Below are 25,634 nucleotides of genomic sequence, written 5' to 3'. Positions count from 1 at the left end.
CGCAAACATAAAATCTATCTTTCAAGAATGAGAATGAAATAAAGAGAACTCTTAATTAAAAACCGAAAAAAAAAGAAGGAAAATCTTCATGTGCAGGCCTTGCCTTCTACCAATTAAATTAAAATCTTTGTAGGTTAGACCCAGGCATTGTGTTTTATAAAGCTTTTCAGGTAATTTCAACATGCAGCCAATGTTGGGAACCAATGACTTAATGGTTTTATTGGCCTTAGAAAATCATTACCCAGATGCATTATTTCATTAGGAAATAATGCAAAATGATGAGAATTTAATTCTATCATTCCTCCCCCATAAATTAGCTGGAATTCTCCCATAAAGAAGAATTTTTCTTTATCAACTCTTTGATTTACTCAGGCAGGAAAGGTTCTTGGCTCATACTCTATTTACCAGCTTTCAGAGTAATGAAAGCAATAAGAAGGTGGTTTTCTGGTACATTTATTAGTGCTTGGGTTTTAACATAGTGGATGTTTCACATATAGTAGTGTTTTACTCCACTCCTGTCATCCTTCTTTTAGATGTTCAGATTATTCATCCTTTGGCCTATTAGGATAGGAGTACCTCCATGGCTATATGCTTTTCACATAACCCCAGTGGTTTTGATAACTTTCTTGCTGTGTAGAACTACCATATATCTTTCAGGCTTATCTTGAACAAACGTTTCTCCAAGGAACTCCAATTCCTTTATTGGGTCATGGTATTTGGAAACCTAGGGTTCCTGTCACTACTGAGTACATCATTGATTGCAGACCTTACTTTCCACTCATTCTCTTTTTGGCTACATCCAAACTGCTTTTATTTTAATACTAATTTTTAAAATGTATTTCTTTTTGGTTGCAATGGGTCTTCATTGCTGCACATGGGCTTTCTCTAGTTGTAGCGAGCGGGGGCTACTCTTCATTGCAGTGCATTGAGGAGGCTTCTGTTGTTGCGGAGCACAGTCTCTTGCACATGGGCTTCAGTAGTTGCAGTGCATGAGGCTCAGTAGTTGTGACGCACAGGCTTAGTGTTGCTCTGTGACAGTCTTCCCAGACCAAGGCTAGAACCCATGGCTCGAAGGACTTCATGTGATCTTTAGGTTTCCCTGGTGGCTCAGATGGTAAAGAATACACCTGCAATGCGGAAGACCCAGGTTTGATCCCTGGGTCAGGAAGATCCCCAGGAGAAGGGAATGGCTACCCTCTCTAGTATTCTTGCCTGGAGAATCCCATGGACAGAGGAGCCTGATGGGCTACAATCCATAGGGTCACAAAGAATCAGACATGATGGGAGAGACTAACACTTCCATGTTGAATTTTTATCTTCAGTAACAATGCTTTCCATTTCTAGAAGTTTTATTTTTTTTTTTGTTCCAAATTCATGTATTTTTTTTCCCATAGAAGTCCGAAATTTAGGCTACTGACTCAGGAAGCAATGCAGAAGCTTGTCACTGGCCTAGAGCCTGGGTAAAAACAAAAAAGCTACAATTCTTCGGTGAGAAATTAAAATACCAAGCCTAGGCTACTTGCAGCTGAGGGTTTTAGAGTTATAGTACCCTGTGGTATGTGATTCTCAAGCTGAGAAATTTCCTGTAAAACTGATCCAGAATGGGGAAACCCTGGGGACACTAGTGTTTGTATATGCAAAATTGTTATGTGAGGGCACCCCTTAAACCCACGGTATGTCAGACTCCCACAGAATAACAAACTTGCTGATTGTGAACTGACAATAAAAAAAATTATAATCTACATGAGGAAACACATCACTATAAGGGATAATCAGCACATTAAACAATTAAGAGAATTAATACCCCCCAGGATTATGGGGATATTATGGACTGAATTTGTCCCTCCCAAGTCTCTATGTTAAAGACATAATTCCTAATACCTCAGAATGTGACTGTATTTGGAGATAAGGTCTTTCACTAGTTAATTGTGAGGTCATTAGGGTAGGTCCTAATCCAATATAACTGGAAGATTAGAACACAGATACACTGACAGGGAGAAGTCCATGCAAGGACACAACGAGAAGATGATGTGAGGAGAAAATGGCCACAAACAAGCCAGGAAAAGAAGCCTCAGAGGAAACCAAGCCTTCCAGCACTTTGATTTTTTATTTCTAGCCTCCAGAACAGAAAGAAAATAAATTTCTGTTGTTTAAGTCATCCAATCTTTAGTTACCTGTTATGGCAATCCTAGCAGATTAATATTGTCTCTGGGACAGACCATAAAAGAAACACACTTAAAAATCATCAAAGAAGAAAAACTCACAAAAAAAAAATAACACTGGCTCCCTCTGAGGAAGAGAGATGTGAAAGAGACCTACTCGAAATTTCACTGTCCAAATACCAGTTTTCCTAGTAAGTTTGTAAAAGCCCAGTTCCTAAATTAACTTACTTACAAAGCAGAAATAGAGTCATAGATGTAGAAAACAAATATAGTCACCAGCGAGCAAGGAGGGTAGGGGTAAACTGGGAGATTGGGATTGACACATACACATTACTATATATAAAATATATAACTAACAAGGACCTACTGTATACCACAGGGAACTCTTTTTAATATTCTGTAATGACCTATATGGGAAAAGAATCTAAAAAAGAGTGGATACATGTATTGTATAATTGATTCACTTTGTGGTACACTTGAAGCTAACACAGCATTGTAAATCAACTATACTCCACTAAAAATGAAATGTAAACCCCCCTCTTCTGTGTTGTTATTGTTAATATGGTCTTAAGTAGCCTGTTTTCTTTCAAAAGTCCTTTTTCTTCCTGATCTCAGGCCTGCTGAAATTTGCTGATGATCTTGGCATGGGAGGTACCAAAACACAGACCATTTCCCTTGGCCAAGGCCAAGGCCCTATTGCTGCCAAAATGATCAACAGTGCCATCAAAGATGGGACCTGGGTGGTCTTACAGAATTGTCATCTGGCCACAAGCTGGATGCCTGCTCTGGAGAAGATCTGTGAGGAGGTGATTGTTCCTGAGAGCACCAACATGGGATTTAGGTGAGAGGTTGTCCCACCAGTGTGTCTCTGGGACCCAATCTTGAGCTCCAGATGTCATGGTAATGACTGGGAATCCAAACAAGATACAGTTCAACCCTTAAGAAGCTCTCAGTCTAGTAGAAGTCAGACCATATATGAATAATGTTGATACCATGAAGTACCTGCTATATTTGTTTAAACAGGAATGGAAAAGGAAGGAAAAGTTGAGGAAGGCCTTGAGTGTTGAAAGATAAATAGGAATTTTCCAGGAAGGCCATTCCATACAAAAGGGACAACATTTGTAAAAGCAAAGGAAACACCAAGCAGTTATCTTGTGATTCTGGGGTATATGCTGTGAGAAACTGTTGTAGGGAGGTGATATGATATGTCTGAAAAGATAGATTTAATACCAACAAATTAGTTTTAAAACTTATTGGTAAAAAAAAAAAAAAATCCCACCTGTAGTCTAGCTACTTGCTCTATCTTCTATTTCTGGAGATCCATGGAATTTTAATCAATATTGGAAGCAGCCATTTGTTTTCTATGAACTTTAAAGTCCAGCAAGACTAGGCCTAAATTTTTGCATTTAGAGAATGATGAGATGAACCAGATAGGCTTTGAAGTCTTTTAACTTAGATTTTCAGTGATCTTCTTATTCTGGACCAGGGGAGAGCAAACTATGGCCAGATCCAGTCTGCTGCCTATATTTGTACAGTTTGCAATCTAAGAATAGCTTTACATTTTTTTATGGTTGAAAAAAACTGAAAGAAGAATAATACTTCATGACATGTGAAAATTATATAAAATTAAATTTCAGTGTCTATAAATAGAGTTATAAAGTTTTATTGAAATATAATCATATTCACTCACATATTGTCTACAACTGCTTCTATGCTTCAAGTAGTTGTGACAGAGACCATATGGCATGCAAAGTCTAAACCACTTACTGTTTGATCCTTCATAGGAAAAGGTTGCCAAATCTTGTACCAGGCAAGCAAGTTTGCTAGTTATTTTTATTTTAGTTATGTCTGCCTGAAAATAGAAAAGTGTTTGGTGTTTATTTACAAAGCCGGATTAGGCCATAGTTGATTGTATTCATGTAAGGCTTATATAAAATTAATGTAGAAGTTTAAGAGGGAATCCATTAATTTCAAGAATTCTATTTTGTATGGGATGCTGAGTTGTTTCATTTATTATCAGTTACATACTCAATGAAGAAAAATTATTCATGTTGACATCTAAGACTTCTTGACCCCAAAGTTGGAGAAGGAAACAGCAACCCACTCCAGTTCTCTTGTCTGGAAAATTCCATGAATGGAGAAGCCTAGTAGGCTACAGTCCATGGGATCGCAAAGAGTCGGACACAAGTGAGCGACTTCACTTTCACTTTTAACTTAACCCCAAAGTCACAAGCTTAAGTACTTATGCAAGCCAGTGATGTAACATAAATGACTGAAGAGGATTGGGCACAAGAAATATTCCACTTTCCACACTGCAGTAGCTATCATCATGGGCAGTCAGCCTCGGTTGAATATGAGTGGTGGGGACTGTGGTAAACTAGAGCACATGCCCTGTAGAGATGAGCTCCTACTGTCTAATGACAGCTAACTGTTGCCAAGCAGGCATGAAGGCCTCTTGTGTCCAGATTTTCTGATTATTATAAAGGGAAGATGGGAAACTAGAATTTTAAAAGAAAGCCCTAGATTTGTAAAAGTTGGCAACTACTTCAAAAATATGTTGCAGCATTGTATTGGTTTGCATGGTGAGAGTTAAACATCAGCCAGCTGCAAACTGAGGTCAGGTCATAGGCCACCAGCTTATGGCCTCTCCTTCCCCTCTGAGCCCTGTGCCTGGACCATAGAAGGCTGCCCACCAGCCCTGACCACATCCCTAACTTTTCCTCCTTCATGTAGTTGCTCAGCCTGTGTCTTTAAGACTTTTCATCCCCCAAATCTGCCTGTTGGAAACCTTTCTAATGTCTAGCAAAAAAACCCCACAAAAATGAAACAAAACAGGATGCCACAGTACGTATGTAGCTTGAGTCTGAGTAAGAAAAGCAAATGAAAGACAATATGCCAACATGTTAACTTGTAGATGGTAAAATTTTATATGTATATATATATATATATATATATAACTACTTTTACCTATGTTCTCATTTTTTTATGGACATAGATAAAATTTTATTATTTAAGAAAAAAATCTTCCATATTCTCAAGACCCATTTCAAATGCCACTGGCCTCTATGACAGAAGTCAGCAAACTTTTCCTGTAAGGGGCCAGATAGTGAATATTTTAGACTTTACAAGCCGTATTGTCAAATGCAACTATTCAACTCTGCTATTGTAGCATGAAAGCATCCCTAAATAATTTGTAAATAAAGGGGTGTGGCCATAGTCCAATAAAACTTTATTTATAAAAATAGGTTAAGGCTAGATTTGACTCCCTGGCAGTAGTTTGCAGACATTTGCTTTCCCCACCCCATGTATCCCCACAGCCTATTACTTCCCTCCCTCCCTGCAGTCTTGATTTTAAAACTTCTTGGCATTGTTTGCTTGTCTTTTCTCCTCTCCTCAGCTCCCATTTCCCTTCCCCTCCTCCGCACCCCCCACCCCGCCCCTGACACCCCCAGCAGCAAGACTCAAAGTGATCTGGAAGCAAGAAACAAGGTGTGTCCTTGAAGACCTCACTTGACCTTGCTATACCTCTGTTTCCTCACTGGTAAAGGGGGTGGTAAATCAGAGGTTGGCTGTGAGGATTAAAGTAAATGAAGGGACATAAATTCTTAGCATTGGGTTCAACATCTATCAGAGTATTAAAAAAAAAAATGATAGTTATTTTTTTGTTACTGTTTTTAAATATATGTATTACATTGCTCTAAATAATTGGATCTGTTGCTCTTCTAGACTCTGGTTAACCAGCTATCCATCAGAGAAGTTTCCAGTCAGCATCCTCCAGAATGGGATTAAAATGACCAATGAGCCCCCTAAAGGGCTCCGGGCCAATCTTTTGCGCTCTTACCTCAATGACCCCATCTCAGACCCCGTGTTCTTCCAAAGCTGTACCAAAGCAGTGATGTGGCAAAAGCTATTGTTTGGCCTTTGCTTCTTCCATGCCATCGTTCAAGAGAGGAGAAACTTTGGACCCCTAGGTGAGAGATGACAGTGTACCTGGATTGCTGGGGGAAGGATCACAGACAGATGCAGAAATGCATTCAAGTTTGTACTCAGGGTTGCCAGTAAAATAAGGTGTAAGAAAAAAGATAAGGTATAAATATGTTCCATGTAATATTTGGGACATATTTATACTAAATATGATTTGTTGTTTATCTGAAATTAATTTCACTGAGTGTCCGTGTATTTTTCTTTAATAAGTCTGGCAACCTTATAACCAGATTAGGATCAGGGTCAGGGAAAGAGGTGATGCTCCAGAATCAGAGGTCTCCTAATTACTGAAGTTATGTGATAATGAGAAGATCGAAAGCCCTTCCCTTTAGTGTGTATTTGCCTAGCTTGGGTACAATGGCCGTTTTCCAGGGAATTTTCACCAGGTAATTTATAACAGTTTAGGTCGCTCTCTTTTCATGTGCATAACAATGAAAGAAATACAACTGGGAAAGCTGTCTGTGCTTCTCCTTGAAAAAAATAAACATAAATTTCTTTATTAATGTAACCTATCCATGGCCTAACTTAAGTGATTTAGTATTCTTGTTGGAGCAGATCATCAAACTAAATACAGATCCCAAGTCACCATGGTTTTAAGGATGGATTCTTTTTCTCATGGAGAATGGATGGATACCTATATCATTTCTCATGGATCATTTTTCTCATTATTAATCCCATGGGCTACCTCCAATTCTTTTCTTGAAATGACCCACCTCAAGATATTCTTAGCAATTTTGAGGGGTTACCAAAAGAGGCAAATTGTCTTCTTGGTGATTCTCTCAGAACATTTTCTTTCCTTCTACTTGTCCCAGTTAGCACCACACCACCTGACTCTTCCACGGGTTTCAGGGATGAGACAGCCAAAGTGGACACTCCCTCTACACTTGCATCTCACACACCAATTTCTTCCGTCCATGCCTAACCTCCAAAAATCCATACAACAATTTGGCTTATAGTCAACTGCCCTGTTGTGTTTTGTTTGCCAGAACACAAGTCTTTGGGGTTTTTCTTAATTTATTAATTTATTTGTTAATAATAAATAATTAATTGTTGGCTGCACTGGCTCTTCATTGCTGCCTGAGGGTTTTCTCTAGTTCCAGCGAGTGAGGGCTACTCTTCATTGCAGTGGCTTCTCTCACTGCAGAGCACCAGCTCTAAGGAATGGGCTCAGTAGTTGCGGCACATAGGCTTAGCTGCCCTGCTGCATGTGGAATCTTCCTGGACCAGGGATCAGACCTGTGTCCCCTGCATTGGCAGGCAGGTTCTTAATCACTAGACCACCAGGGAAGTCCAAGTTTTTGTTGTGTTTAATTTGAATGTGAATGTTTAGGAGGAAATTAAACATCTCCATTGAATGCAGGTCCCACCACACCCTACTGTCTTACATCAGGCCTGCTTCATACATTTATGTTACTTGTATAGCCCCACTGGGCGTTTATCATCATAAACTTTGGAAATACGGTGCAAGGAGGAGAATTCTCAAAGCTAACTCAGTATTGCCCAATCACAGATACTGCTCTCTACCTATGCTTTAGTGTTATTTTTGGCATTCTATGCATTACCATGGTATTCCAGCCAGGGTGAATAATCCTCATTCCACAAATCCCAGGATGGTAACGTCTTCCTTAACAAATGGGGAGATCCATAAGGAAATTGACTTTAGAATGGATGTTTTTTTCAGGCAGAATGTCTCCCACGCTGGCAGTAAATGTCAAAGCTAATAGTTGGCAAGGTGCTTAATATTCATGGGACTGAAAAGAGGCTCTTGATCCATAATGATGTTTAACTTCGCCAGCCCAATCTCTGGGTGGGAATTAAGAGCTCTCATCCCTGAAGCATCTAATTCATCTTTGCCTCATGCAGGTTGGAATATTCCTTATGAATTCAACGAATCTGACCTGAGGATTAGTATGCGGCAGATCCAGATGTTTCTGAATGATTACAAGGAGGTGCCATTTGATGCTCTGACCTACCTGACAGGTATTTATGGGAGGAGGCTTTAGCAACCATAAACCTCCACAATTATGCTCCACCTTCATGCTTCTCTGCTCCCATCTCCATTCGTTTACTCACTTATGCTTTCAACAAACATTGATCTCTTACTGATGCTGGTCACCATGCTGGATATTGTAAAAAAAAAAAAAAAATTAAGATCCTTCCCCTTACGTGGTGCACAGTTTACGAAGGGAGAGAAATATAACAAAATAAATGACAATACAGTGGTAAGTTCAATAAGAGAAACATTTATAAAGTAGAAAGGCAGCACAGTGATTAAATTTCAGATATAGGGTGGGGATGATTAGGGATAACTTCCTTAAGGCATTACAGATGATTTTGAGGGATAAGTAGGAGTTTTACAACTGGAAGAAGAAGTGGGAGTGGGTGGTGAAAAAAAGGAAGGCTAGTGCTCCCAGCAGAGATACCCTGAGGTGAAAATGACACTTGCTGCTTTGTATTAAAGCAATTCATCAGCAGTCTTTTATTAACCATCCAATATATACCGGTACATAATATGGAAGAATGTAAATATATGAAACTTGGTCACTGCCCTCAAGAAAAATACCATGTAATCCTAGAGAGAGGAGATAAAATATAGATGGTCTAAATGAGTGGATTACTATGGCCAAAAGTCAAAGTGCAGCTCAAAAGAAAAACCTGGGCATCTTCAAGGTCACATACAAGTTCCTCCCTCAACTCTGGATCCTTTCCCCAGTCAAATGGCAGGTGCGCTGTCTACATCATTCAGTTTTCACAGTAAAATCTTATAAGCTTCATGTTAGTGACCCTGTTTTACAGCTGGCAAAACCAAGATCTTAGCACAGGGGTTCTCAGCTAAGGGTGATTTTTGCCTCCTAAGGGACATTTGACAAATTGAAGAGACATTTTTTGTTGTCACAACTAAATGGATGTGCTACTGGGTAGAGGCCAGGATGCTGCTAAACATCCTCCAATACACAGGACAGCCCCCTGCAACACAGAACTACCAGTGTACAGCACGTCAATCATGCCAAGATTGAGAAACTCTGCTTTAGAGTGATTAAATTCAGTTTAAAGTAAAAGGTGACACAGACCTTACTTCAGCATAGTGTCCCCTAAAACAAAACCCCAAGCAACTTGCACAACATAAGTTCAGTGGATTATAGTTTGGTGAAAGAACTTTTCCAAATGAGTGAGCCATATTCCCATTATTCCAGGCCACACAGAAGCACATCCCAGAGCTCTTCTTCAGGTCACAGAATGAGTGCATTAGTGTCCTGGGATGTGGTCTTAGTGTTGGACTGCCTGCAGCTCATAAACCAACCCACCCCAGTTGTGTCAGCTGGCCTGAGGATAGTCACTTCCCAACTGTACTAATCAGGATGGACTAGTTAGGCTGAGATGACAAGCAATCTCCAAATCTCAAGGATGTCAGACACCAAAGGTCTATTTCTTGCCCATCCTGTTATACATGTCTGGTGTGAATTGGTGAGGGTCTCTGTTCATTGTAATTGTCTATCGAGGCACAGTTGGCAAAGGCTCTACCAATTTTTGATGCCACCATCTCAACATAGACTTGTGTGGTCACTGCCACAGGGGTAGCACTGAAGAGCTCATGTTGGGAATTAAATATGCAAGAAGTTGTCACCTGGCCACACCTCACTGCAAGAAGTGTAGTGAGGGAAGTGTAGGAGAAGGGAAGGGTAACCTTCCTATGCGCCTGGAAGGAAAGAACTAGATAGAGAACACTGTTAGAGCTCCGAGACCAAGAGACAAACTAACCAAAGAGATAGGTCTTGTTTGGAGAGTGGTGATCTAAATAGATGGACTGAAGTTGAATACATTCTTAATCTGGTACCCCCAGCCCTGTGGCAGAGCCAATGGGAATTCTTGAAGAGATATAAGACATATCCTGTCTCTGTAGAAACTTGTGTTCTTGCTGTAAAGAAGAGCTATGTAAGGAAAGAAATGCACCTTCCTTCATAAACATAAAACCCAGGGCCTTAAGGGTATCCCCTGAAGTAAAATTTGCTGATGAGGGAGGGGTGGTGGCATCCTGAACCATGACTCTGCACCTCAGGTTTACCTTCGCCTGTAGTCCCTCTTTGGTTCCTTCTAGCACTGCCACGCTGACTTCAGGGGGGGACCACTCTCCCTTTAATACTGCAGTTCTAGTGTCATCATAAACCTATTTACGGCTGGGACAAACTATAATGTTCACACTCAATTTTGCTGAAGACCTGAGAAGTCAACAGAGAGAGATCTAGGCGGTGGTTTAAGGTAAAACAGTTTCCGCAGGGCTCAAATTATTACTCAGTAGGTATGAACGCCCCCTTAGTCTCTTACTTCTCCTGTTATGAGCCACCAAGATGTTCCTCTTAGTCATTTAGACCCCTCCAGTGCCAAGAGAAGCTGAGGCCTCTTCAACTTATCATACTTCCTGCTTCATGTCCATAGCCCTGCCCCTTCCTAGCATGGTTGGAATTGGAAATGAACCCACCCTTCAGGAGAGGCTTTGTATGTGTGTGCATGCACACACACACACACACACAGATGTGTCTTTTCCTTTCAGACTAATGTCCCAACTTCCAAATATCAGGTAACACACATACTATTGAATCTGATCCAGCTAGAAAATGCATCCTGGGTTGCTGTCTCCTCAAAAGAATTACCTAATTCTTTTTGTAGAAATCTGAGTGTAGAAACCTGAGTTGCAGAGAATGATGTTGATGATGGGGATTGGGGTAGGAGAGTCATATCCCAAAGCAGTGTCTATGGATAATCTCAATTCTCTAAATTTGTGAAAGCGGTAATTGAATGTCTTCCATATGCCAAGCATTGTGCTAAATGTTTTATAACATTTTATTGTTATATTGTATATTGTATATTGTTATATTGTAAGTATTGTTAACCACAACCATGTAAGATGGGTATGCAGTTATCTCTTACTGACAGATGAGAAACTGCTAATAAGTGGCAAAAGTTGGAGCCTAGAAATTGGCTGAAATTGGAACTCAGTGCTGTCTCATGCCACAGTTCTTACCCTGAACCACATTTCTATACTGCTTTTCACATATATGTACACATATACACAAACGTCCAGACAAATATCTGGAAGACGCCTAAATGTTAACAGTTACCTTAGTTGAAATAATTGGTGACAGTATTGCTTTTATTTCAGTTTACTGCTGTTTTCTAAATTCTAATATAGGAACATGTACTATTTTTGTAGCAACCATAATACCAAAAAGGCCTGGTCTTAAACTAAGCTGAGCGTGGTTTTTAGCAACCCTGTGTCCCATTGTTGGCTGGAGGAATCCTGTTTTAGATTAATGACCAAGTTCATTATGGATTCAACTTCTTCTGTTGGCTGTCCCCAGGGGAATGTAATTATGGAGGCAGAGTGACGGATGACAAAGATAGGAGGCTCCTGCTATCCCTTCTGTCCACCTTCTACTGTAAGGAAATCGAGCAGGACCATTACTTTCTTGCTCCTGGAGACACTTACTACATCCCTCCTCATGGCTCCTACCAGGTAAGGGACAGGAGGAGCTTGCCAGTCTCCATGTGGTTAGGATTGCAGTTGTATCCAAGGAGGGCCCAGGGATAGCTTGGGTTTCCTGACTTGGGTCCATAAGCTATTTCAAATCTTCCAAAAAGCCTACAAGATAGACATTATTACTATTTAGTGAATCCTAGGCATTTGGTAGACAAGATCTTTCCAAATATGGGGTCCATCTGTGGGAAAAAGGAAGGGATGGTTAAGGTGAAGCTTTGCTGGTGAACAGGTTCAAACTGCTACTTGAAAACAACGGTTCATAAGGTGGCACAGGGAGGGACAGAAGAACTGGATGGGAGAATGATAAACGGAAGAAAAAAACAAGAGATCTGAAGGATGAAAAGGGCTTGCTTTTTATCAAGCACCTGTTATATACCAAGGCCTTATTCCTTCATAACCTCATTTGTCTTCCCATTTGCAGATACGGAAACTGGGCTTTCAGGTGACTAGCTCAAGGTTACACAATTAGTTTAAGATGGAGCTAGGACCCAAATCCAGTTCTGTCTGAATCCAAATCCAATTTTGTCTCCAAAGCCAAGACTGCTGGTGGAGCAGGAAGGAAGCCAGCAGAGGTGGGAGGGGAGATAACCCATCTACCTTCATATTCATACTCACTGTTCAGAAACCTGTAGGAGGGAAAGCCTGTGATGTCTTGGCCCTGGTGGTGTGTGCATGTGTGTGTGTGTGTGGCCTGTGCTACCAAAACAGTGTGATTTCTATGTGAGTCTGGTCTGGCCAAACCCTGGATGATCTGTGGGACCCCAAGAACCTGAACTTACATTAACTGAAGATTTTCTTTCCAGTCGTATATCGACTATCTCAGGACCCTCCCTATCACAGCCCACCCAGAAGTGTTTGGCCTCCATGAGAATGCTGACATCACCAAAGACAACCAGGAAACCAACCAGCTATTTCAAGGAGTGCTCCTGACTCTCCCTAGGCAATCAGGAGGGAGTGGCAAGTCCCCTCAGGTAACCAGCCTTGAATTCAATTTCCTAGGCAATCTTCCCTCTAGTGGGCTTGCAGGATTATGGGTGATGACCAAGAAGGAAGAAAAGCGGAGGCGTGGCAGACCCCTGAGGAAGGGCATGGGTGCTCTGGTCTTACTGTTGAGAGCCCTTAAATACTGAGCTGGTTTCTTAAAATGTCAGTCATTCCTATGTAACCTTCATGATTCATTGTTATATCCACATATCATCTATACTCCATTTACATAATATTTTAAACCAAACCTCTTTTGCTTAAAAACATTTTAAAAACTGCACATCAGGATCGTAAGTGAAAACAAATCCAGTACCATTTCGATAAAGTCATGACAGCCACAAAAAGAAAATGAAGGTTAAACATTATTAGGTTCTTCCGGCTGCTGCTGCTGAGGTCTTGCTGGCTCCTTGGGAAAAGAGGAGGATCAACAAGTGTTACAGAGCATTTAATTAGTCCTGACCTGACCTGAGACTTTTTCCTTGAAGGGAATGAAAAGAAAAAGGTGGCTAAAACTTGACAAGAGAGTGACTTTCTCACCACGTGATTCAATATTATTTCTCCAAGTCCTGGGGACACCTGGAATCATTTTGGGTGCCTCTTATGATCATTTCACTTGGTCTACAGATGAGGGCAAAATGAGCCATACAAGAAGTGACCCACTTCCTGGCACTCATAAACCCAGAGGCAGCGCCAGACCCAAAAGCACATCTCCTGACTCTGGCCTGTTCTCTCTTTTCCTTCTCTTCTCTTCTCCAACTTCTAAGCCACCCCATGTTCAACTTTTCTCAGCTGTGGATTTTGCATATAGTTGGCTTTGCATATCTGCAGGTTTTGCATCCTTCCAGGAGTGACCTTAAAGACTGGAGGAGTTCTGCAGGGTTCAGCACTTCCCTGAGGCTACCAGGCTGGCTGAGCCGGAATTCCTCGCCCAACCCTCAGGCCTTCGTTCTGGCCAGGACTGTCACTGTTTGGCTTAGAGGCAATGTCCTCCCTAAGTCTGGGGCCAGCATGGGTAGCCTCCTTACCTTCAAGGCAGAATTGGTTTCTGTAGGAGAGCTCCCAAGAAGCTCCTATAGACTAAGTTTAAAAAGACAAATGCTCTCTGCCTTAGGTTTACTTGGAAAAAGTCACAGCCCAGAGGTCTTGTTTCTCATTCACCTCTCTAATGCTTACACTTTAAGGAAGTGGTTGAGGAGCTGGCCCAGGACATACTCTCCAAGCTTCCCAATGCCTTTGACTTGGAGTTGGTCATGAAGTTGTACCCTGTGGTCTATGAAGAATCCATGAACACTGTCCTAAGGCAAGAGCTCATCAGATTCAACAGGTGGGCTGTATGGTCTTACTTGGATCCTGGGAGTTAGAGTGTGAGGGGAAGGGTCTAGTAGGCAGTAACTAGAAAGGACACTTGATAAAGGTTGCTGTGCAGAGTTGGTTTGCCCTACCTGCAGGAAGGCCTATAAATAGGGGCATCCCAGCATGTGTCGGTCCAGGGTTAAATCATTCCTTCTATTCATTTGCTCTTATTCATTCATGTGACATCTGTTCAGTTCAGTTCACTCAGTCGTGTCCGACTCTTTGCGACCCCATGAATCGCAGCACACCAGGCCTCCCTGTCCATCACAAACTCCTGGAGTTGACTCAAACTCATGCCCATCGAGTCAGTGATGCCATCCAGCCATCTCATCCTCTGTCGTCCCTTTCTCCTCCTGCCCTCAATCCCTCCCAGTGTCAGAGACATCTGTAAAGTAGGGTTAAAACCAATAGGCTAATAGTGAAAGTAATCATTAAAGCCACTTTTATTGAAGCTTTATTACCAGATATGGCTCCAAGTACCACTCAAGCCTGTGCATTCAAACCACACAATAGTCTTTTAGAATACGCACAATTGGTAATCCCTCTACTATTGTTTTACGGATGAGAAAACTGACACCCAGAAGGGCTAAGTAGTTTGCTCAAGGTGACACAGTGATTCAGTGACTGAACTGAGTTTGAACTCAGACTGATTCCAAAGCCCCTGCACTTAGCCAGTATGTGAAATCAGGGTAAACTTATAAAGGGTGGGGAGAAGTTCAACCCATTGCCTCTACTCCAGGGGCAAGGAATGGCTATTATAAGATGGCATGGGGCTAAGGGTCTCTGGCCTTCTATTCTAGTCCCCCCTCACTTCTCCAGAGCACAGAACCCAGTGGGATCACCTTGATTTGATTTCTAGTCAAAACTGAAAGCATTTCAAAACACCATCTAGGAGAGATGAGACCTCATCTCTTCCACCTTCAAGTCAAGGTTCTTGTTGCTCCACATACTCTTATTTTTATTTTTTTTTAAATGTTTTAATTAATAAATATTTTATCCTCATTGTTTTCCTCTAATTTTATTCATTTACTACAAACCCTTGTGTCAAGGGCTGACTTTCAATAGACTGCAGTGAGGGAGCTGCTCTGCTGTGTAATAAACCCAGAACCAGAAGCAGGTCATCAGGGAATGGTTTAGCACCAGGTTCCCCAAGAACGTGTGGTGGGCGAGGGGGCGCCCGCCTTTCCAGCCATGCCCCGTGTCCCAGGACGAAGGACTCTCTGTACCGGACCCCAGTCCTGGTGCACAGCAGGGCGCACCACACCATGCCCCCAGGGATGCTGGTGGCAGCCTGCTGGCAGGGACGGTGGGGGACCGGCTATCCGAGGACAGCCGATGCGCCCATGGCGCTGCCAGATCCTTCCGTCTGGGCGAGATTCTGACTTAGAGGCACTCAGTCATAATCCCACAGGTGGTAACTTCGCCCCATTGGCTCCTCAGCCAAGCACATACACCAAATGTCTGAGCCTGCGACCACAGACTCTAAATGCTATTGTCTCCGTTTTTGCTCAATGGTCATTTCTTAGTTATAGGGACAGCCCTGACTCTGAAAGACAAGGGAACTGGAAGAATTTCATCTAAGAATTGATAGACCCCCTTAGTTTTAGTGTTACTCTCTAGAGTCAGTAGTCAGTTGGCCATATGGGTGACCAAGCAAAATACAGAGTCAAAGTTGCTGACTACTTGAGTCAATACCTTGGTATGATAGGATGCAGTCCTTGTTCATCCAGACACCAGGCCAATGACTTTCCTCCTCCGCCACTCATTTGCGCCTAAGGTCATTGGAGCTCTTGGTGATTACAGTCACCTTCACTAGCCTTTGGGCTTTCCTAGTAGCTCAGTTGGTAAAGAATCCACCTGCAACGCAGGAGACCCCGCTTCAATTCCTGAGTCAGGGAGATCCCCTGGAGAAGGGCTAGGCTACCCACTCACGTATTCTTGGGCTTCCTGGTGGCTCAGCTGGTAAAGACTCCACCTGCAATGCAGGAGACCTGGGGTTGATCCCTGGGTTGGGAAGATCCCCTGGAGAAGGGAACAGGCTACCCACTCCAGTATTCTGGCCTGGAGGATTCCATGGACTGTGTTGTCCATGGGGGTCGCAAAGACTCAGACACAACTGAGTGACTTTCACTAGCCTTTACCACTGGCCATTATAATATAAGAGAAGAGGGTAACAGCACTTATATTTCAGTGATGCTCAGGATTAATTACATTGGGCAATACTGTAACATACCTTCCCATTACTCTCTTTTTTTTTTTTTTTGCCTATTCACCTAGTGGTATGAGAAGCCCAGAATGACAGTTCAGCTTCCAGTTCAGGGGAACCATTATTGCATCTTCTAGGGCAAACTTTCCTCCTTGAGTACTAAAAATCTTGAAACCAGCAGGTCTCATAGTTGCAAGAATAGAAATAGAACTTTTGCAAGTAGGTCTTTAGGTGTAATAGAGGTCTGTGGTATAATCCCTTAGAGGGTAGTTTTGCTCTTAACTCCTCGGCCAAATATATACACCAATGATGTGTTTGAACCTTAAATTCCTCTTAATATAAATGTTTAATGGTTACACATTCAGGAATCTGTTTCTCGGGTTTAAGCATTCTCATGTCCATTTGGCTGGGATTCCATAAATCTTTGGACATGACAAGCTCTCTCTGGTAGCAGATTCTTTGGCAGTCTCAGGCCCCCCTGGACTTGGTGACTCCCCATAATAGAGGCCAGAGACAAAGGCAGATGATCTTAGAATCTTTTAGGCTCTTCAGCTGCCTTTTCTCAGGTAGGCATGAACCTCACAGTCTATAAAAAGAATTTTGTTTTTAAAACAAAGAAGAAGCCTTAAAACTGCATTACCCTTTGACCCAGAAGTTCTACTTTTACTAAGAATATCATTATAAGTCTCTGCAAAGTTTGATATAGATGGATGTCCCTAGTAATGTTATTTACAGTAACAACAGTCTAGAAATAATATGTTTCAGCAAGAGGAATAATTAGATAAAATGGAACACCTTGCAGTCATTAAAAAGGATGATTTTAGGTAGGTCTCTATTGACTAGGGAAGATGTTCCCTTTATGCTAAGAGAGAAAAACAAATTACATATATATATATGATCCCATTAAAAATAATTTGTGTTTACATATAAAAAAATCTAGAAAGCTATACATCAGAGTTATCTTTGGGTGGTGAGAGAGTGGGTGATTTAATTTTTTCTCATCTTTACAATTCTTCTCTCATGAATGTATATATCTGACTTTTTAAAGGGAGGAGAAGTAAAAGGAGGCTTGGAGGCAGTGCACTTGGGGTAGAATTAGGTCAATGAGAGCCAGGCTGAGTCTTCTTTGTTCTTGCAGATTGACAGAAGTGGTCCACAGAAGCCTCATCGATCTGGGCCGAGCAATTAAAGGGCAGGTTCTGATGTCCTCAGAGCTGGAGGATGTCTTCAGTAGCATGCTTGTGGGTAAAGTGCCGGCCATGTGGATGGCAAAGTCCTACCCATCACTGAAGCCCCTGGGAGGCTATGTGGCTGACCTGCTGGCCCGCCTGGCCTTCTTCCAGGTACCTCGGAGTCAGGGCAACTGGGCACCTGGGATTCTCATTCAGGTGGAGAGGACATTCTACAATATGACAGATTAGAGGTGGAAGGGGATAGGGTAGCCACAGGGCATCCTGGATTGAGCACCTACCTACTGGAAACTCTTACTGGGGTTGAGGACAGGAGGGAGGCTTTCAAAGTCCTTGAAAAGTTTATAGCCTATAAAGGCAGGAATAGGAACAAGAATAAATGCTACAAACCGGTGTCTCATGGGCTACATACAGCTCATGGGCCAACAGATAGACTTGGTTTGGCTACCTGGTAATTTAAAAATCTGAGGGCTTCCCTGGTGGCTCAGAGGTAAAGAATCTGCCTGTCAATAAAGAAGACAGTGGATGATCCCTGATCCAGGAAGAGCCCACATGCAGTTGGAGCAACTAAACCCATGCACCACAACTACTGATGCTCAAGCACCCTAGAGCCTGTGCTCCTCAACTACAGAGTAGCACCTGCTTGCTGCAACTAGAGGAAAGTTTGTGCAGCAATGAAAATGAATACAAATTTTAAATTATTAAAAAAAAGAAAACTTTGAGCTAGCATATAAATACTGGATTATTACATATAAAAATACAGATGTTTGTCCTGCAAAAAAAGGAAGACCTGAATCAATGGACCTGCATACCTGCTTGGCAACTACTGCTGGAATTGAGTAGCTGCTGCTTAGTTTAGACAAGACATATATTCTCTACTGCTATAGTCCCTCCCACTCTCTACTGTATCCCTGACACCAGCTTGCACCAGTGCTTTTTACTTCAAAGTGGGAAAATATAAGATAAACTACAAAGTCTGCCTGTTTCCAGAAAAATGAGAAAAAGCCTATTTCTTTATGGGACTCATTTTTATTATTGCCTTTGAACTATCTTTGATGTATTATTGATTTTGCATTTTTATTTCTGTGGTTCTCCAGGATTGGATTGACAATGGACCTCCTGTGGTCTTCTGGATCTCTGGATTCTACTTTACACAGTCCTTTTTGACAGGTGTCTCTCAGAATTATGCTCGGAAATACACCATCCCCATTGACCACATTGGATTTGAGTTTGAGGTAGGGGCATTTTACAGTACAACAGCTCAAAGGGGCAACCAGAGAAAGCAGTGTTGTCCATTTCCTTGAGTCCAAACATTTAGATGTGTTAAGGTTCAAATACTTCTGAGATGATGCAAATAAAGTATTTAGCATGACTTAAAGTAGCTCCAAGGAGAAGGAAATGGCAACCCACTCCAGTATTTTAACCTGGAGAATCCTAGGGACGGAGGAGCCTGGTGGGCTGCCGTCTAAGGGGTCGCACAGAGTCAGACACGACTGAAGTGACTTAGCAGCAGTAGCAGCAGCAGCAAAGTAGCTCCAAGTTATCCCCAACAGAATCAGAGGATTCCCAATGCTTTGTCTCTTGTGTATATAAAAAAAGAATCTTTCCAGAGGAGAACTCTGCCACAGCTGTACCAAGAATAATGAAAGCATATTCTATACTGTCTATTCAACATGGTGGACTTTTCATTTGGAAAGATGTTAAAGGTCTTGTGTAGGGCTTTGCTTAAAGTCAAAGGATGCCAATAGTCAAGAATCACCCAATTCATGTTTGGAGAGAAAGGAGTAAGACAGACTTTAATAGAGCATTGTAGAATTTTAAATTTTATGGAAAGATCCTTTGAGATCATTTCATCCAGACGTCACAAAATAATTGCCTTAGATATTAATTTAGTTTATAAATGAACTTGATTGGCCTTTGTTGTTGTTGTCGTTCAGTCACTAAGTTGTGTCTGACTCTTAGGGACCCCATGGATGCACATCTGGTTTTCCTGTCCTTCATCACCTCCCAGAGCTTGCTCAAACTCATGTCCATTAAGTCAGTGATGCCATCCAACCATCTCGTCCTCTGTCGTCCCCTTCTCCTCCTGCCTTCAATCTTTCCCACCATCAAGGTCTTTTGTAATGTGATGCCATCCAACCATCTCGTCCTCTGTCGTCCCCTTCTCCTGCCTTCAATCTTTCCCACCATCAAGGTCTTTTGTAATGAGTCTGTTCTTTGTATCAGGTGGCCAAAGTATTGGAGCTTCAGCTTCAGCATCAGTCCTTCCATTGAATATTCAGGGTTAATTTCCTTTAGGATTCACTGATTTGATCTCCTTGCAGTCCAAGGGAGTCTCAAGCGTCTTCTCCAACACCACAGTTCAAAAGCATCAATTCTTTGGTGCTCAGCCTTCTTTATGGTCCAACTCTCACATCCATACATGAATACTGGAAAAACCATAGCTCTGACTATGTGGACCTTTGTTGGAAAGGTAATGTCTCTGCTTTTTAATATGCTGTTTAGGTTTGTCAAATCTTTCTTCCAAGGAGCAAGCGTCTTTTAATTTCATGGCTGCTGTCACCATCTGCATTGAGTTTGGAGCCCAAGAAAATAAAGTCTGTCACTGTTTCCATTGTTTCCCCAACTATTTGCCATGAAGTGATAGGACCAAAAGCCATGATCTTACTTTTTTGAATACTGAATTTTAAGCCAGGTTTTTTGCTCCCCTCTTTCACTTTCATCAAGAGGCTCTTCAGTTCCTCTTTGCTTTCTACCATAAGGGTGGTGTCATCTGCACATCTGAGGTTATTGATATTTCTCCTGGCAATCTTGATTCCAGCTTGTGCTTCATCCAGTCTGGCACTTTGCATGATGAACTCTACATATATGTTAAATAAGCAGGGTGACAATACACAGTCTTGACATACTCCTTTCCCTATTTTGAACCAGTTTGTTGTTCCATGTCCGGGTCTTCTTGACCTACATAGGTTTCTCCGGAAGCAGGTAAGCGGGTCTGGCATTATCATCTCTTTAAGAATGTTCCGCTGTTTGTTGTGATCCACACAAAGGCTTTAGCATAGTCAATGAAGCAGATGTTTTTCTGAATCTTTCTTGCTTTTTTGATGATCCAATAGATGCTGGCTATTTGATCTCTGGCTCCTCTGCCATTTCTAAATCCAGCTTGAACATCTGTAAGTTCTTAGCTCACGTACTGTTGAAGCCTACCCTGGAGAATTTTGAGCATTACTTTGCTAGCGTGTGAGACGAGTGCAAATGTGTGGTAGTTTGAACATTATTTGGCATTGCACTTCTTTGGGATTGGAATGAAAACTGACCTTTTCCAATTCTGTAGCCACTGTTTAGTTATCCAAATTTGCTGACATATTCAGTGTAGCACTTTCACAGCATCATCTTTTAGGATTTGAAACAGCTCAGCTGGAATTCCATCACCTTCTCTAGCTTGCTTCATAGTGATGCTTCCTAATGTCCACTTGACTATACACTCCCAAGATGTCTGGCTCTAGGTGAATGATCACACCATCGTGGTTATGTGGGTCATGATCATTTTTGTCTAGTTCTTCTGTGTATTCTTGCCACCACTTCTTAGTATCTTCTGCTTTAGTTAGGTCTATACCATTTCTGTCCTTTATTGTGCCCATCTTTGCATGAACTGTTCCCTTGGTATCTCTAATTTTCTTGAAGAGATCTCTAGTCTTTCTCATTCTATTGTTTTCCTCTATTTCTTTGCACTGATCACTGAGGAAGCCTTTTTTTTTTTTTAATCTCTCCTTGCTATTCTTTGGAACTCTGCATTCAGATGGTATATCTTTCCTTTTCTCCTTTGCCTTTCACTTCCCTTCTTTTCTCAGCTATCCGTAAGGCCTCCTTAGACAACCATTTTGCCTTTTTGCATTTCTTCTTCTTGGGGATGACTTTGATCACCACCTCCTGTACAGTGTTACAAACCTCTGTCCATAGTTCTTCAAGCACTCTATCAGATCTATTCTTGAATCTATTTGATCTATTCTTGAATCTATATCTTGAATCTATTTGTCACTTCCACTGTATAATCGTAAGGGATTTGATTTAGGTCATACTTGAATGGCCCTGTGGTTTTCCCTTACTTTCTTCAATTTAAGCCTGAATTTTGCAATAAGTTCATGATCTGAGCCACTGTCAGCTCTCAGTTTTGTTTTTGCTGACTGTATAGAGCCTCTCCATCTTTGGCTGCAAAGAATATAACCAATCTGATTTCAGTATTGATCATCTGGTGATGTCTATGTGTTAAGTCATTTCTTGTGTTGCTGAAAGAGGGTGCTTCCTATGACCAGTGCATTCTCTTGGCAAAACTATTAGCCTTGCCCTGCTTTATTTTGTACTCCAAGGCCAAACTTGCCTGTTCCCCCAGATATCTCTTGACTTTATACTTTTGCATTCCAGTCCTGTATGATGAAAAGGACATCTTTTTTTTTTTTTTTTTTTTTTTGGTGTTAGTTCCAAAAGGTCTTATAGGTCTTCATAGAACCATTCAACTTCAGCTTCTTTGGCACTGGTGGTTGGTGCATAGACTTGGATTACTGTGATACTGAATGGTTTTGCCTTGGAAACAAACAGAAATCATTCTTTCATTCTTGAGACTGCACCCAAGTACTGCATTTCGTACTCTTTCATTGACTATGCAGGCTACTCTACTTCTTCTGAGGAATTCTTGCCCACAGTAGTAGATATAATGGTCATCTGAATTAAATTTGCCCATTCCAGTCCATTTTAGTTCACTGATTCCTAAAATGTCAGTGTTCACTCTTGCCATCTCCAATTTACCTTGATTCATGGACCTAACATTCCAGGTTCCTATACAGTATTGTTCTTTACAGCATCAGACTTTACTTTGAACACCAGACACATGCACAACTGGGCATTTTTTCCATTTTGGCTCAAACTCTTCACTCCTTATGGAGCTGTTTCTCTGATCTTCTTCAGTAGCCTATTGGGCACCTACCGACCTGGGGATTTCATCTTTCAGTGTTATATCTTTTTGCCTTTTGATACACTTATGGTGTTTGAAAGGTTGTGGCTGCGAGCCATGTGTTACCCTGGGATTCATGACATTGGAGAGGATTTCAATCCAGGGCCAGAGACAAGTCTTGACTACTCGGAGCTTTTTGTGTGGCAAAGTTTCATTAAAGTATAATAGAGATAGGGAAAGCTTCTGACATAGACATCAGAAGGGGACAGAAAGAGTGCCTGCTTGCTAGTTTTTAGCAAGGCATTTATGTCTGTTAGCAAGTTTCTAATCTGAAGAGAGACACCTCAAGTCTGAGGGAGTTTCACCAGGCCCCTCTCCCACAATATACATTTTGAGATAGAATGGCTCAAGGTGAGTCATCCCCCAGCCATAAAGTAACTGACATGAGTACTGGTTTGTTGAGTCATTATCAGCCCAAGCTTTGAAGAAAAAAAAAAGGTTAGTCTTAGGTGGAACCAATTTGAAGAAAGGCAAATTCCAAAGCAAAAACATAGTTTCATTAACATAGCTTAAGAAAAACATTTCCATAATAAAGAAATGGTTAGCTCAAGGTCTGAGAAAAGTTATTTCAGGTATTGTCAACAGAGAAGGGAAAGAAGTCTGCCGCTCGCAGTTTATTTTCTCCTACAGCTTGGGGACCTCTTATGGAGGCTGTTACCACCCTCAGGTTCTCAAGGCAAGAATACTGAAGTGGTTTACCATTACCTTCTCCAGTGGACCATGTTTTGTCAGAACTCCCCACCATGACCCATCCGTCTTGGGTGGCCCTACAAGGCATGACTCATAGTTTCATTGAGTTAGACAAGGCTGTGATCCATGTGATCAGTTTGGTTAGTTTTCTGTGATTGTGGTTTTCATTCTGTCTGCCCTCTGATGAATGAGGGTAACAGGCTTATGGAAGCTTCCTAATGGGAGGGGCTGGCTGTGGGGAAAACTGGGTCTTGCTTTGGTAGGTGGGGCCATGCTCAGTAAATCTTTAATCTGATTTTCTGCTGATGGGGGCGCGGGGACAACACAGTGTGTTCCCTCCCTGTGGTTTGGCCTGAGGCCACACCATGGTAGGGGTAATGGCGGTAATGGTGACCTCCTTCAAAAGGACTTATTGCCAGCACACCACAGCTCCCAGGACTGTTGTAGTCAGTGCCCTTGACCTCATGGCAGGCCACGGTCAACTCACGCCTCTGCTGGAGACTCCTGGACACTCACAGGCATGTTTGGCTCAGTCTCTTGTGAGGTAACTGCTCCTTTCTCCTGGGTTTGGGTGCACACAAGGTTTTGTTTGTGCCCTCCAAGTGTCTGTTTCCCCAGTCCCGTGGAATTTCTGTAATCAAATCCACCAGCCTTCAAAGTCGAATTCCTGGGGGTTCTCAGTCCTTTTGCTGGATCCCCAGGTTGGGAAATCTGTTGTGGGCCCTAGAACTTTTACAACAGTGTGAGAACTTCTTTGGTGTAACTGTTCTCCAGTTTGTGGGTCGTCTGTTCGATGACTCTATAGTGGAGCTAATGGTGACTTCCTCCAAAAGGACTTATGCCACATACCACGCCTCCCAGGTTTGCTGCTGCCAGAGCCCCTGTCCCCACAGCAGGCCACTGCTGACCTGTGCCTCCGCAGGAGAACACGCAGACACTCAAAGGCAGGTCTGGCTCAGTCTCTTGTGGGGGTCACTGCTCCTTTCCCTTGGTCCTGATGTGTACAGGGTTGTTTGTACCTCCAAGGATCTCTGGCAGGTCTGGGGTTTGATTCTAAATGTGATTTTGCCCCTTCTACCAGCTTGTCAGGGCCTCTTCTTTGCCCTTGGATGTGGCGTGTTTTGTTTTTGGTTTTTTTTTTTTTTTGGTGGGATACTACATTCTCCTGTCAATGGTTGTTCAGCAGCTAGTTATGATTTTGGTGTTCTTACAAGAGAAGATGAGCACATGTCCTTCTACTTCGCAACCTTAAAGAAGTTTATCAGCTCTGAATCTAAACAATGATATGCTGGGGCTGGCTTATACTAACTTACCAGAGCCAGTTACAGGTGGTTGTTAAATAATGGATACACTGAAATTGATCATGGTGGGGCTCTTTACACCACAGAAATTGACAGAAACTAAAAATCAAAGTTTTACTTCTTCTACTAGAGAACTATTTTACCAGCATGCAGCTGAATCTAACCCCTCACTTTACAGATCCATATTCAGAAAGGGGAAAGATTATACAAGGTCACTAAGCTAGGTAATAGTTAAGGTGGCCTCCTGGTTCTTGCTGACTGGAAATCAGACATGGCCCACGTAGCATGTAGGAATATTATCAGAGAAGTCTCAGTGTCCTGGGAGACAGACAGTAAAGCCAGTTTTTACCTTTTCGGTTTCTTAATGCTGCCTCATTTAGGAAAATGGCAGGTAACAATGGAACTCACAGCTTCCTGTCTTTCAGGTAACCACACAAGAAACAGTTATGGAGAGTAACCCAGAAGATGGGGCCTACATAAAAGGACTCTTCTTAGAAGGTGCCCGTTGGGACAGGAAAAAGATGCAGATCGGGGAGTCTTTCCCAAAAATCCTCTATGATCCATTGCCCATCATTTGGCTGAAACCTGGGGAAAGTGCAATGTTTCTGCATCAGAACATTTATGTGTGTCCAGTCTATAAAACAAGTGCCCGGAGAGGTACCCTCTCCACAACAGGGCACTCCACCAACTATGTCCTATCCATTGAACTCCCAACTGACAGGCCTCAGAAGCACTGGATAAACCGAGGAGTAGCCTCTCTGTGCCAGCTAGATAATTGATGGCATGTGTTTCAACGCAAAATAAAGAGTATCATTCTTGACTGAAATATAGCTTTCCTTTCTTGAGAGTCACATGGTATGATGATGATCACCAGGGAAGCCCCAATGATGGTGACAATTATATTAATGGAGCACTTGCTATGATCTAGTATTTTAGAGCAGTCCTATAAAGTAGGTTATTATCCTTACTTTATGGGTGCAGAAACCAAGATATAGAGAAAGTAATATTTCTCCAAGTCAGGTAGTTACTAAAATAGTGGAGCCTAGTTTTGAATACAGGCAATAGGATTCTTTAGCCTAGACCTTGAGTCATGTGGCTAAGCTCCCTGATTTTTTTTTTCCTATTATTTTGCCATAACTGTCACTGAATTTTAATTGCTTCTCTCTTAATCTGTTAGATAGCATCACCAACTCAGTGGACACGAATTTGATCAAACTCTG

At 42.0% G+C, this 25,634-nt stretch overlaps 1 protein-coding gene across 1 annotated transcript in view; it reads left to right on the top strand.

Annotated features, from left to right (window-relative positions):
- Positions 1 to 25,619, top strand: part of DNAH3 (dynein axonemal heavy chain 3) — a 233,517-nt gene extending 207,898 nt beyond the window's left edge. The window contains exons 53-61 of the mRNA XM_043456022.1: positions 2,778 to 3,003; positions 5,889 to 6,133; positions 8,010 to 8,126; positions 11,504 to 11,658; positions 12,486 to 12,653; positions 13,848 to 13,990; positions 17,364 to 17,568; positions 18,513 to 18,650; positions 24,840 to 25,619. Of these exons, the coding sequence (XP_043311957.1) occupies positions 2,778 to 3,003; positions 5,889 to 6,133; positions 8,010 to 8,126; positions 11,504 to 11,658; positions 12,486 to 12,653; positions 13,848 to 13,990; positions 17,364 to 17,568; positions 18,513 to 18,650; positions 24,840 to 25,193 (1,751 nt within the window). The 3' untranslated portion in view covers positions 25,194 to 25,619. The remainder of the gene's footprint in view (positions 1 to 2,777; positions 3,004 to 5,888; positions 6,134 to 8,009; positions 8,127 to 11,503; positions 11,659 to 12,485; positions 12,654 to 13,847; positions 13,991 to 17,363; positions 17,569 to 18,512; positions 18,651 to 24,839) is intronic.
- Positions 25,620 to 25,634: the final 15 nt, after the last annotated feature.

This window comes from Cervus canadensis, chromosome 32 (genome assembly GCF_019320065.1).
Source record: "Cervus canadensis isolate Bull #8, Minnesota chromosome 32, ASM1932006v1, whole genome shotgun sequence".
Taxonomy (NCBI): Eukaryota; Metazoa; Chordata; class Mammalia; order Artiodactyla; family Cervidae; genus Cervus; species Cervus canadensis.
This window is presented reverse-complemented; position numbering and strand designations above follow the sequence as displayed.